We start from the raw sequence: 13,792 nt of genomic DNA, 5'->3' as shown, positions 1-13,792 counted from the left end.
TCTCCCCATCTGACAGATGAAGACTGGAGAAACATCTTCTTTTCCAAGCCACGCCCCTTCTAAGCTGGGTGGCATCACTGTAAACCTCACTCCGCAGAGTAAAGCAAGGCCACCAGACAAAAAGGAGGTGACGTCCTAAGGGGACTAGGAAGTGTCCAGGACAACAGCCCAGCTCCACCGGGAGTTACTACACCTATGAGGGTGCCCCTGTTTCCTGCCGAAGCCTCTCATTTCTGCTTCCCAGCCGGTCGCGTGGAGCCCACTCCCACGGCTCAGCACAGGTTCTCCGCCCACAGCACAGTCCGAGCCCCGCACTTCTCCCAGCGCCCCTGTCTAGCGACACAGAACCACATTCTGCGGCCTCAAGGGCCCTACGACCCTCGTCAGACCTCCCTTCCCTCGTGTGCCAAATGAGGGTAGTAAGAGTGCCTTTCTCAAAGGTTGTGAAGATTTAAAAAAATAAACATGCATATAAACACAGCACCAAGTCTGGCCATAAAAATAGCTCAGTTATGATTAACAGTCACATTGAACTTGATATCTCAATTTCCATATCTACGAAATGGAAATGAAAATACTCCTGGGCAAGTTACAGAAACGTGAAAATAAAGGGAGCGTTGCTGCAGAGCAAGCAAGCACGTCTGCAGGGAAAGCTGCTGTCGAGGGCCCAGCGATACTAACTCAGGTTACGGTGTGGATTCAAAGCAGAGCATTAGGATAACCAAGGCTATGTCTCAAACAAAGACTTTTCAGGCTTTGACCAAACCTCAGTTTTGTAACAACCTTAGTTCCTTTCTTCAGAGAAGAGTACTATGTCTGTGCCACAACTATCAACTCAATTACAGAAATAAAAACTGCTTTGGAATCTGAAATGATAAAAAACAAACAAAAAAAATCCTAAAACTTAAAAAGAAAAAAACTTCATGTAAGAAACACTACCAACAGTGGAGTGTCTTGACAGAAAACAACAAAGGATTAGAGCCACCCAAAAACCCGTGAAAATGAACATTTTATTTCAAAGTCAAAAAGAGTATGAGAAGCTGGAAGGCAGCCTAGAATGAAAATAATAGCCTGATTTTCTCATTTTTATTTTCATGGAAAAGGACAGGGAATGTCTGAGGTTGGGGAGGGAGAACCAGGCGTACCCGAAACTTCGATTCCGTGAGGTCTTACAGGGAAAAGAACGCAGAGGTCGCCATGTGGACCGTGAGTCCACTCAGCAGTGAAGGGCCACCCAGCACAACCCCCCGGACAGCAGAGGGGACGGAGCCACCCCACCCCATCCCAGGGACGGCGGCAGGAAAAGAACACCATGGAAGCGGAAGGCAGCAGGCCTCCTGCAAGGCCTGGCCCCAGCATTTGTCAAACAGCCCATCGATCTCTGGGCTTCGGTTCCTAACGCGGGGCCGATAGAGACGCTGAGAACACAGCACAATAATGCGTGTGAAATTACTTTCCAAATGGCACCATGTTGTCTAATCACTACTTATTCTCATCAGCCACCAGCGACCTGCCACCCGGCTCGCCCAGACTGAACCAGGCTCTGGGCACCTGTGGGCCTCTTCCAAGTTCGGTTCACCATCACACGTCCCAGTGGGTGTGACCTCCCAAAAGGAAGTCAGAGGTCATTTCTTTGTTCTCAAATGTCCCTTAATTTATGTCACCACCTACTCAATAATGGCACGGAGAGCAAAGAAGTCAGAAACACTACATCAAGTGCATACATGTGATCGTAATGTGTGCTCTGTTTTTTTAAAGGGACGAGTGTGCGTCTCTGAAGCAAGGTAACATGGTACTGATAAGTTTACAAGGGCAGGCAGAACATGACTCTCTAACATGCAACTTCTCAGAATAAATCTTTTTAAAGATTTTATTTCTTTATTTTTAGAGAGAGGAGAAGGGAGGGAAAAAAGAGGGAGAGAAACCCCAATGTGTGGTTGCCTTTAGTGTGCCCCCTACTGGGGATCTTGCCCGCAACCGAGGCATGTGCCCTGACTGGGAATCAAGCCAGCAAGCCTTTGGTTCACAGGCCAGCACTTAGTCCACTGAGCCACACCAGCCAGGGCAGGAACAAAGTGTTAAAAAAAAATTGCATTTTGTTGGAAACCCTTGGAGAGACTCTCAGAATATCCAGGAATATAAATGTGAAATATCTTTGTTCAGCAAAAGTGTAAAATCATAAAAGTATTATAAATAGCAGAAAACATATCATTACCCTCACTGTAACATTTTAATCACACTTCACCTAAATATTGAACATAATTAACCAGATGGAGGTCTCTAATTTATGCAAAAAAAATACTCTGATTAGAACTACTCAGATAGTGGCAAAATCCCATTGGCATTAAATCGGGTTTATGGTCCACGTGACTTGTGTCCCATCAAGGAAACATTTGCAGGGGCGTGCCTCCTTCTTTCCAGGCCCCAGGGACAGAGCCACCGTCCCTGTTAGCACTGCCTCATTCCTGCCCAAACGACTCTACTTTTTTTAAAAAGATTTTATTTATTTACTTTTAGAGAGGGAAGGGAGGGAGAGAGAGACAGAGAAACATCAATGTGTGGTTGCTGGGGGTCATGGCCTGCAACCCAGGCATGTACCCTGACTGGGAATCGAACCTGCGACACTTTGGTTCTCAGCCCGCACTCAATCCACTGAGCTACGCCAGGCAGGGCTGACTCTTTACTTTTTAAACAAGCCTTGATGTGTTAACCTTAGAAGAGACAGAGATGCAAAAAGGTATCAATGATTCTTGTGGAATAAGAGCACCCCAAAACATACAGACTCTTTAGAATTTTTGTGGGTCCAAAGAGTTAATGACTATTTTCCAACTGTATCAGTGATCATCATAATTTTGAGTATCTTCCTAAAAACAGAAGAGGGGGAGGTTTGCTTTCATAAACATGTCACATGCAGTTACAGTGACAGAAAGTAATTGCCAATAGTGAGGGTCTGTAAGGAAGAACATTTCCTTCTGAAAGGGAGGAAACGTTTCTTTAACCAGCAGGAAACATTCTCGGTTGCTCAGGAAATCACTTCACTTCACCGTGATTGTGTACAATGTTTACTTTACACACTTCGAAAGATTTTAATCTTTTATTCACGAGTCTCCAAGTCTCGGTTACTTGAACATGCACAGCAAACCCAATGTATGCGAACATGCGAAGAATTTAATCTGATATTGTGAGATCAGACAAAGATACTTGGTCTGTATCCCCCATTCCTGGCTCAGAGCTTTTAAAACTCTTGGAATTTCCTGAACGATAAGGGTGATGGGAGCCTTTTCCCCCCTGATGTGGGCACGCTGGGCCAAACCACACAGAGCTTCGGGATGGGGGGGCCGCCCATCAGAAGAGCCAACAGTTGATTAGAAGCTCAGCACCGGCAGCCCCACTCTGAGCCCTGGAGGGAAGAGAGAGGGCCTGAAGCTTGAATTAATCACCAGCGGCCATTGATTTCACTAGCTGTGCCTACCTAATAAAACTTCGAGAGAAAACACCAAACAATGAGGGTCAGATTGCTTCTGAGTTGGCAAACACATCCACGTGCCAGTCAGTAGGGTGGGTGGCGCATCCCGACTGCACGGGCACAGAGACCCCTGCGCTCAGGGCCCTCCCAGGCCTCCCCCTCTGTCCCTCTCCACAGGGGCGCTTGCTTATGCCCTCGACAGTAAACCGGCGAGTTTAAGCTGGGAAGTACAATATCTAAACTCAGTGAGCCTTCCTAACGAATTATGCAATCTGAGGGAGGGAATGGGGAAACCCCCCACCAAACTGCACGTAAGTAACCCTGGGGCCCAATACTTGCAACTCGTGTCTGAAGTATGGGCATCGTGTGGCACTGAGCCCTCGAACCTGCGGCAACTGGCGCTGCGTGGAGTCGGCATTAGATGTGAGCTGAATCACCGAACGCCCACCAGCTGGTGTAGGAGAAGGGGAGAACTGGATGGTATGAGGAGGGAAAAAACCTATCACATGTTCTTCGTGCCTTGTAACAATTTGCTATCCTAATAAATAGGGCTCTGAACAACCTTGAAGCGATGTATGAATCACTCCAAGATGGAACCGTGCTGGATTTAGGTCAACAAATAATTACTGACATTCCAGGTATAGACATTTTTATGACATTTTCTTACTTTCTAACTTTGTCCCATTTCCAAACAACCGCAGGAAAAACCTGCTGTATTCGTTTCCTGCGGTTGCTGTAACAAATCACCACAAAGCAGGGGGTGGTTGGTTATGCTCCTGGAGTTCTGGAGGCCGGAAGTACAAGGTCAAGGTGTCAGGAGGTGCACGCTCCCCACCGTGGCTCCGGGGAAGAGTCCACGCGTGCCTCTCAGCAACTGGTGGCCGTGAGCACTCCTCGGCTTAAGTCCCTTCATTCTGCTCGTCCTCACCCACCTTCTCCTCTTGGTGTCTCTGTCTCCTCTAGAGTTTCTTATAAGAACACTTATCATTGGGTCTCAGGCCTATCCAGATCATCTGAGATGACCTCCTCACTTAATCACATCTCAAAGGCCCTTTTGCCGCATAAGGTAACATTCACACATGCCAGGATTAGGGCATGGACTTAACTGTTTAGAGGCTATCACTCAACTGCTACACCTTCTTATCCCCATCTCCCCACCACCCCTCCAAAAACATAAATTCTCTTTGGAAAAGAAATATGTAGCAAAGCTAAGATGGGGGTGAGGGGGAAGAATTAAATTTTATACCACGTGTCATAGATTCCACAAAAACAGACAAAACTTTATTCCTCATGAATAATGAAGCAAGCCAGCTGCAAGATACAACATCGGTTCAGCAGTTTGAATCTTGGTTCCTAAAGACAGTGGTCCCCTTGGCTGGCGTAGCTCAGTGGATTGAGCACGGGCTGCGAACCAAAGTGTCGCAGGTTCGATTCCCAGTCAGGGCACATACCTGGGTTGCAGGCCATGGCCCCCAGCAACCGCACATTGATGTTTCTCTCTCTCTCTCTCTCTCCCTCCCTCCCTCCCTTCCCTCTCTAAAAATAAGTAACTAAAATGTTTTTTTAAAAAATGACAGAGGGCCCTTCTCAGTTTAAATCAGTCTGGTAAGTGAAGGAGAGTGAGCCGTACTTCCCAGTATGGTTTTAGTATTTTTCAGATTCACATACTTATTGTTATGAGTTCCTCGCCCATGTCAAGTTCTAATATGAAGAAAATATTCATCTTTTTTAAAGAAAGATCATGTACATTTTTGCATTTGAAAAAATAGTCTATTAATGCCTTTTTCATCACTACTTTATATGCACTTTTATTATAGAGTTTATGTAAGGTACTGGAATTCTTCACACAAGTAAATGAACTGTTAAATTACATATTAAATCATATTTCTTTCTTCAGACTACGTGGTAATCATTTAAACACACACCAAAAAAATAAAATTATACACAGAAAGAATTTCCAAAAAGCACTAAAGATTTATAAATCAGTCTTCTTCCACCATAATGATCAGAAACATAAATGACTACGGCTCTTATGGGAAATAATAAAAATCTGCAGGAATGTTTTACCCATTATTTGCTTTACAAAAGAGCCCCTCTGAGAACGGTAGAAGCATGACTACAGAAAAATAAACAACATTCTCTTTAATTGTGACAGCTTGCTAGGTCTCCTCTGACCCACAACAGTTCAAAAACCATGTCACACAGACTATTTGGCCCCAAGTAGTAGAACGACAGCTCTTCAGCTCGCCCAAAGCAATGTTTATTTTTCAGGAAGCCAACAAAAGACACGGATTCCTAAGTCATTTCCTCAACAACGGAGGGGGGGGGGGGGGGAACATTCAGGTCAACGTGTCTCAGAAATATAAAATTATATTAATGAACTTGGGAGCCCTTACAGAAAACTCTCTTTGCTTACAGGTCTTCCTGGCTGCGCGGCTGCCCCTTAGGTGGATAAAAGAATTAGCAAGTACAAGCAGCCGCGTGATACAGACCGAAGGTAACGCATTGACACTTAGCTGCGACAATTCAGGCCACGTCTATACTGAGCTAAAAGCGGCTCGTGGCAGGACTGAATAATTTCCTTAGGTCACGTGGTGGTGAGGTCCATTCTGGGGGGTTGGAACACCGAACTTCCTGACTCCATGGGACCAGTGGTGATGCCTGAGTGAGATATTTCCACCTCTCGTCGTTCAAAGGGGGTACAGCCAAGAGTACACTGGTCGCCTGCATCTCCCTGCCGCCCCTTTAGAGGGAGCGGCAGCTCCTTCCAGTTACCCAGGTATCAACGGTTTGAGTGCATTTTCGCTTCCCCCTCTTCCTTCCTCCCTGATGTGAGGTCCACCCTCAGCCTGGCTGTCTTCCAAGGGTCTCTGACATCAGCACCGCCACCCCTCCGGGCCCTCGTCGCTTCACCGATCCCAGACGGCAGCTCTAATTCATGACACCCCAGGTGCCGCTCTTTCCTGCCACACCAGCTATCGATGCCTTTCCCTATATGAATAATAAATGCCATGTTGAGTGCTTAACACTATACAGAGCACTGTTCTAAGCCCTTTCCATACATTAGCTCAGTTAACGTTGAGTCAGTTGCTTGAATGACTCCCCCATCATGGAAGTGGGGGGGGTGCAGCTGAAAGTACCCGGGCATGGTCACGGCCATGTTTAAACCAGCCCTCCAAAAGACAGGTCATCCAGTTGCCCCTCCCAAGTGTCCCACAGGGCTTGGTAACAGGAGACCTTTGGGCAAGAACTACACAGTCCCAAACCATAAATGTGATTGTAATGTGTGCTTAATAGCCTCGGTATCTTGCTAAGCTGTTTTTACTAAGCTCTGGTCCCTGGGGAATGGAGCGGTCCTGAAGTTAGCTGGGTCCCTCATGCCCTTTTTGGGCGACCTGTTCCTGCCCTCTCGCACTTAGGGTGTGACTGCTCTGACACATCCCGAGGAAACCTCTGCTCGTTCTGTCTCCCGACGTGTAGTATCGGGAAACAGTAACCATCGTTCATATGACTGCTTCACAAAACAAACATCACACTGTAAAAGTTAAGAATTTCAAGGTCATGCATGCAACTGATAAGTGACAAAAGCAGGATTTGCTATGACAAAATGACAGAAGCCTCCCTGTCCTCCTCGCCCCATCCTAACCAGTCTCACCTCCACCCCAGCACCGGGCGACCAATATGAACTACAGATGCCGGCCCGGCCGACTTCTCACTGCCTTGAAATGGGGGCCAAGCCCATTTCTGTCCCCCTGATTGCATAGGGCCCTGAAAGTGCCCTCCCTCCTGTTTCGGCTCACCCAGTTCTTACCTATTCTTCAAAGCTAAATCAAGTCCAGCTTCTTCCAGGCAGGCTTCCCAGACTGCCCAAGCTTTTATTTTGTGGTTCTCTCAATTACCGTATCAGTCACAGTGCCCTCGACACAATTTAGGACTTAATTTTGTATCACCTTTTTCCTCCCCCAGTATACCTATTTACTCAACAAAGATTTTTGAGGGCTAAAAAATTCCTTTGCAAGTTTGGATATCAGTCTAGAGGCTGAGGGCACAATGGTGAACAGGATGCAGGAGGGTCTCAGAAAGCCAACATTTGATGGAGGAGGACAAAAGGGACAATAAATATCAGCTCTCCAGCAGAAAATGTTTCGGAGCGAAAACCAGAGAATTCCGTGTGTTGAAAGAATAGAAAGGAGGGTGGTGGGGCCAGGGCCTCACGAAGCCAGCCCAGTAGCCCACGATAACAGGGCTGTTTGATGGAACCAACAAAGCTGTGTAGTATGCCCAGCATTATTCAGCCCGCACTAATGCTAAGCACCGTGGGGGCATTTCAATGCTACCGGAGCATTTATAGATTCATATTAAGGCCACCTTATACAGCTGCACCCAAAGAGCGTGCAGTGATCTGTCTAACTGGGGAGGAGGATAACTAATCTAAACAAGTGGACTCAAAAGAATGACATTAACTCCCTGGGTACACTGATAAAGTGAAACAATTATTAAACGTCTCCTTCTCAGACGGTTCTCTAAATAGCAGAAGAACCATGATAGAAACATCCTGATAATAAACTGCCCACAAAGTTAACCCTGTTGATGGTTGCCAGTTACATACCTCTGGGAGGAAAACTACAACAAACCGATCTGACCAACTCTCACGAGCAGAGTACTTCTGAAATAACTCCGCTGCAGCGGAGAATGTCTACAGCCTTAGCCAGCATTAAAACAGGCCATTGTAGATGTCTGGAACCATCCAAACTTTCAAGGGACTTTCTGGTTTGCATTAGACTCGCTTAGCAATCTATATGTATTGCTGCTACATAAGAGGGAATGACTGACCTGTCATAAACCATTATCTCGAATGCAGGCTTGCTCAGTGTGCCGCCTGGCTAGGGAGTATGTTCAAAGATAAACAAACAAAGGGACAGAAATCTGACGGCCGAGAAAAACACAGAGAGAGCGAAAGCTCCCTGCCTTATAGAAAACACAACCCTTTAAAAATGGACGATTTAATCCAGATGTTTCTCTCTAGTTTAGACTCTCCTAATGCAGGAAAAGAATGTACTGAATCTTCAAGGAATGGAAAACGTAAGAAGTCCTCCTACTCTAGCTCTCGGTAGGGAAAAACCACATCCCTCCATGGAGAGAGTGATCTTACTAAAACATGAAAACGGAGAGAGCTCTCGCATAATCTGAATGGTTCCCATGACCCGGTCTAGACTCATAGCCGAATTCCTCCCGGAAGCCTCCTCTGATTGAACTCTATTATTCGCCATCTCCGGGCCACATGGAGGTCCCATGTGTGTTCTATTGGCTTTGCAGTTGTCCTCAAAGGGTTAATCTTCCTACCTAGACTATCCACTTCTCAAGGGCAAGAAAGCTGGATTTCATTCCACCGCCACCATGGCTGGCCGCCTGGACCCTTGCGCTAACTTCCTAGAAGAGGACCATGTTCTGCACATAGATGGGAGAGTGTTTATGTTTACAGTTCGAGATCCCCCATTAAGGAAATCTCACCTGAATGATCCACGGCCTGGCCGATCCAGGGGCTGATTTCTTCTGGCCATTGGCCATTTTACTGCATCTCAGCTTTGACACAGAGTGGACATTCAGAATCAAATTTACTCAAGTCCACTACTAAATACCAACGTGTCATATTAACCAGTTCCGCCAGACCAAAGCCACGGAAGGCAGTGGTCCAGATAGCTCGGGGAAGGGAGGAACAATGATCTGCTTTGACTCGAATTACTTAGGGAGTTAGACAGGGCTCCTGACGGAGATTTCAGGTTCGGGAGCTTTATTAATAACGTGCTAATGCCTCCTTGGAAAGTGGATTTGCCGTGTTCTTACAGAAAAAAATATTCAGGGAAAGCCATTTCACTTTCAACAAGGTAATATTCCCCTACTCTGTGATAATTACAGTACAGAGTGCTTTCCTCCTGGGACTCCAGCTAAGTGACATGAGTGGCCACAGTCCTGCAACCAGCACAGTACCAAAGTCAAGTCCACTCTCCAGGCGGAAGCTCAGCATCCTTCCCACCACCTCTCTGCACTTTTTTTTTTTTTTTTGGCTGAAAAGCATAAGTGCAGCTATTGAATTGTATGATCTTGGGACATTTCAGAAGTTGCACATTGCGAGCACCTGGAACACAGGGACAATTTATTTAATGCATCTATTTAATGCGTTTCATTGAGCTTGGGTTTGGTGCTCAAGTTTGCAGCTCGGTCAACGGCATAGTCGATACTGATGTCAAAGCTCACAATTGAAAGAAATGTAAGTACCTTTGCACTCTGGTTTCTTTTTTTTAACCTGACATCTCTCAATCTGATGCATTCCCTTTCTGAAACTAAAGTCCTACCACCAGCTAACAAAAAAAAATTCGAAATAACAACGAAATTTGGGGGGGATAACAAATCCCCAAGCGAGCCAGCTAGACTCACCACCAGCAGGGACAGGTTTGGGGAATGACACTTCCCAAAGCCAAGGGCAGCTCCCTCCAAGAGCTGGTGCAGCAACTCCCTATTCACGATGTTTTCTGCTCCTTGGTGCTTCACGGTCTGCACTCACTATCTTGCTCTCCTCTGAACACAAAGTAATTTTTAGTAAAGAACAAGCTAGCGGAGAGAACAACGTGCACTCTCATGAGCTGTCCTTCATAAACAAAAGGCTACTCATCAAGAAGACTGAGCTGTAAGCGGTTTTTTCCGGCCTAACTATACCTCCCTGGGTGGAATAAGGGACGTGCTCCTGGGAGGGGGCGGCGCATGTGGAAGGTCAGCCAAATACGTGTAAGGAGAATCATATTTTCCTGGTTTTTTCAAGATGTTATTTATTTATTTTTAGAGAGGGAAGGGAGGGAGATAGAGAGAGAGAGAGAAACATCAATGTGCGGTTGCTGGGGGTCATGGCCTGCAACCCAGGCATGTACCCTGACTGGGAATCGAACCTGCGACACTTTGGTTCGAAGCCCGCGCTCAATCCACTGAGCTACGCCAGCCAGGGGCAAGAATCATATTTTCCTGTTTTTTATATGCCCATTTTAGAGCTACCTTATCATCATTCTGACTAAGCAATGGGACTCCTCCCTCTCCGTCCCCACACCTGATAAGCAGTTCAGTAATAAAAGTGTAAATGAACCAGACTGGCTCCACTTTAAAGAGAATCTGTGATGAATTCTCCCTATGATTTTTTTTAATGTGGATTTTTAATGTGTCCTTAACCTTCTGTAGAGTTGGGGGTGGGGTGCACATGCAGTAGGTCGCATAGGGCCACAGGGCATGTCGGATTAAGAAATGCAATTTGCGGTGCGTGGGGGACGTGGCCTTGGCATTGTTCCATGTTTCTATACAGAGCTCTCTGGCCGCTCTCCGTGGGGAAGCCTGTTCTTGCCCTCCTTAGCATAAGGCGATAGCTAACCCGTGCCATTATTACGTGAATGGAAATGATTTGTTCCCTGGTGGCTCTCTCTCTCTCTCTGCATGTCACAAGAATAAGAATTTAATTCAGGATAATAAATGTTACCTGTAAGAGATAAACTTTTCAATAAATTATTACCTGGGCACCTTCTCTTAAAATATTGCATACATGTGGTCCCGAACAACCAAAGAGAAAAAAGAAACTCGGCCAATTGACTGAGCAGATTTCCATGCCTGCTCCTAGGACATGAACATCAAAATAAACTTTAAAATAAACAAACAAACAAGGCTTGGCTCTTAAACTGCATCTTCCACCAAGGTCTGGGCTAAGCGAAGTGACAGGCCCAAGGTCACCAAGTCATTGACGGGGCATCTGCCCCGCCTAGGAAATACTGCAGCACCAGACCGCTGTTTACATTGGCTGTTTGGGGTAGGATGTGGCATCTGACTGACTCTCCGTTGGAGGAGACACAAGTTCTTCATCCCCATGGGCACTAAAATAGGTCAGCAGATATCACCCAAAATGGATCCAGACTCTTACATCTGGGAGGCAATGGGTTAAAGAGAAGGACTGAATTTTGGAATCAGTCACCGGATACAAAGCCTGGGTGACCGGGGGAATCCAGAACACCGCACCTGCCAGCCAACGACAATGCGAAGTGGTGTAAAAAGAAGTTTCAGTATGTTTTTTTTTTTTAATAAAAAAAAAAAAACCACAGGAACAGATCACTCCGTCTGTCACACATCCAAACGTCCTTTACACCGCAGCCTCTCAGAAAAATCCTACAAGCAGCCCAGCTACCTTCAGCGTCAAGACCCACTGGGGTGCAATTTTAGAGCCCTGCTTGCACTTCTCAACCCCACTCGCATCCCCCCAGCAACACTACCAAAAAAGTCCTGAATTGCTATGCTACACTTTTCCAAGGTGCAGCGTCTGGGTTCTGAGGGGCTGGGGGCGAGGCCTGGGCGAAGGCGGGGGGCGGAGGAGTGTCAGGACGAGTGTGAGAGCGCGAGGCACGGACGCGGGCCGTCACTAGGAACCCTCTCCCCCTGGAGAACGCCCAGCCTACCCACCGCAGGGGAGCCCCGCCGCCAGTCCTCCCCGCGCTCCCTCCGCAGGATCGCCCTGCAGGCTCTCCTCGTCCGTGCGTGATCGCCCCCGCGCGGGGGAAATGCCCAGCTTTCGGTGGTTCCAAAAGCGGGCGATCTGTTCCTGTCCCGAAGAAGGGGGCCGGTACAGGGGTCTGCACGCTCTCCTTCCCCGGCTCTCTACACCCCTCCTTCCCGCTACCTTTGTCCTGGGCTCTCTAGCCGAGGTGGCCCGCCCTGCTGACTCCCCACAGCACCCCCAGTCTCGCCGTCCCCACGCCCCCGGCTTCCTGCTGCGCTCACCTCGGCTCGCGCCCGCGCTGGTGGCGGTAGAGTTCCCGCAGCCCATCGCACCGCCGGCTGGAGAAGCGGCGCTGGAAGCCAGCAGCCGCAGGTCCTGGGGGCGGAGACGGAGACGGAGGGTGGTGCGTCCCGAGCGGGAGGCCGGAGCGGCGCGGGCGGTGGCGAGGGGCGCTCGGGGGCCGCCCCCTCCCGCCGCCCACGCGCACCGGCCAGGGCGTGGCGGAAACCACAGAGCACCCTAGCCCTCGCCCAGCTCCGGGACCCACCGGGCCCACCCGTCACCTCGGCAACCGCAGCGCCGGCCAATCCGCAGCCTCCTACGGGCTCCCTGGCCAGGCATTGGTAATCATTAAGAGGGGGCGGGAGTTTAAAGGGTTGGGGGCCAGGGCTAGGCTGAGAGGTGTGACCCGCGCGGGCGCGGGGCTGTGTCATAGGAGCCCAGGATGCTCATCTGCTCACCCTGCACAACCTCTTTGACTTCTCTTTTTCTTCCCCCCTTTCCCTCCTCCTCCAGGATGTGGGGAGCAGAGGAAATGGCAGGGAACACCTGTTTTGCGTACTGTGGGAGGTCAATAGATGTTATTGACTAAATAATGTTCAGATCTGAAGCTAAACTGAAATTCATTTCTGCTTTAACAGAAAGCTAATGCATCTCTCTGCCCCGCTGTTCACACTGGCTAATAATATAAACATTCCCCACATTGGTCATGTTAACTTATTCCACTTTAAAATAAATGCCACGATTTTGATAATCTGAGTCCAGGACCTCCCCTCAGAGTCAATGACCAAACTGTGAATTTGCAGGGTGTCCTTCAACCTAATAGTTGGGCAAGTGCTACCGGAGTCAGATTGTCCGAGTTAAAATCCCTGCTCTGCCCCTCCGGACCTCAGCCCCGTCACTTAACCCATTAGCATAGGGGCTCTTCTACCTGTACAATGGCAATAATAACTCAGCCGCACGTGTAAAGACCTAACACCATGCCTGACCCTAAATAAATGCCAGGTATTCTTTTTCTTAAGTCTATTAAAAGGGAGCACTAATCCCTGACGGTAGGGGCTAGCTGATGTATCATAATGTCCTGGCTCATAGTACAGACTCAGTAAATGTTTTGTGAGATGAATTCAAGCCAGAAATTAAATCTCCATTTTAAATCCATCTAATATTTATAGAGAGCCTAGCCTGTGCCAAGTTTTTTGTGACAATTAAGTCCCAGGGATACAGGTATGTGGGGACCAGTCAATTAATTAGAATATAGCAGGGGTGTTTCCAGAGGGCTGCTATAGGGGGCTATCAGCTGGCCACCAGAAGTACTCTGGCTCGATCTGCACTTTCTAACGCAGGACTCCAGCCCTAGGACACTTACGAGAAAGAAAAAACAGACCCTGACATCCAGGACTGGGCCTGACCCAGCAAGGCCTTCATGTTCTGCCTTTAAGCACAGTTGCACACACACCAGCATCAGACAAGGCCAGTCGGTCATCTTGTCTAAGTGTGACAAGAACAAAGTCACTGGCAAACCATGG

The 13,792-nt window shown here is 47.9% G+C and overlaps 1 protein-coding gene across 2 annotated transcripts in view; it reads right to left on the bottom strand.

Moving 5' to 3' along the window:
- The window catches only part of C2H12orf75 (chromosome 2 C12orf75 homolog), a 35,477-nt gene extending 22,948 nt beyond the window's left edge, over nt 1–12,529 (bottom strand). The window contains exon 1 of one of the 2 annotated variants that reach the window (XM_036019518.1): nt 12,269–12,529. In XM_036019518.1, coding sequence (XP_035875411.1) covers nt 12,269–12,314 — 46 coding nt within the window. In that variant the 5' untranslated portion in view covers nt 12,315–12,529. The remainder of the gene's footprint in view (nt 1–12,268) is intronic. The other variant, XM_028531539.2, reaches the window with a different exon arrangement.
- Between the last annotated feature and the right edge of the window lie 1,263 nt (nt 12,530–13,792).

The sequence above is a fragment of the Phyllostomus discolor genome, chromosome 2, assembly GCF_004126475.2.
Source record: "Phyllostomus discolor isolate MPI-MPIP mPhyDis1 chromosome 2, mPhyDis1.pri.v3, whole genome shotgun sequence".
In the NCBI taxonomy this organism is placed as follows: domain Eukaryota; kingdom Metazoa; phylum Chordata; class Mammalia; order Chiroptera; family Phyllostomidae; genus Phyllostomus; species Phyllostomus discolor.
This window is presented reverse-complemented; position numbering and strand designations above follow the sequence as displayed.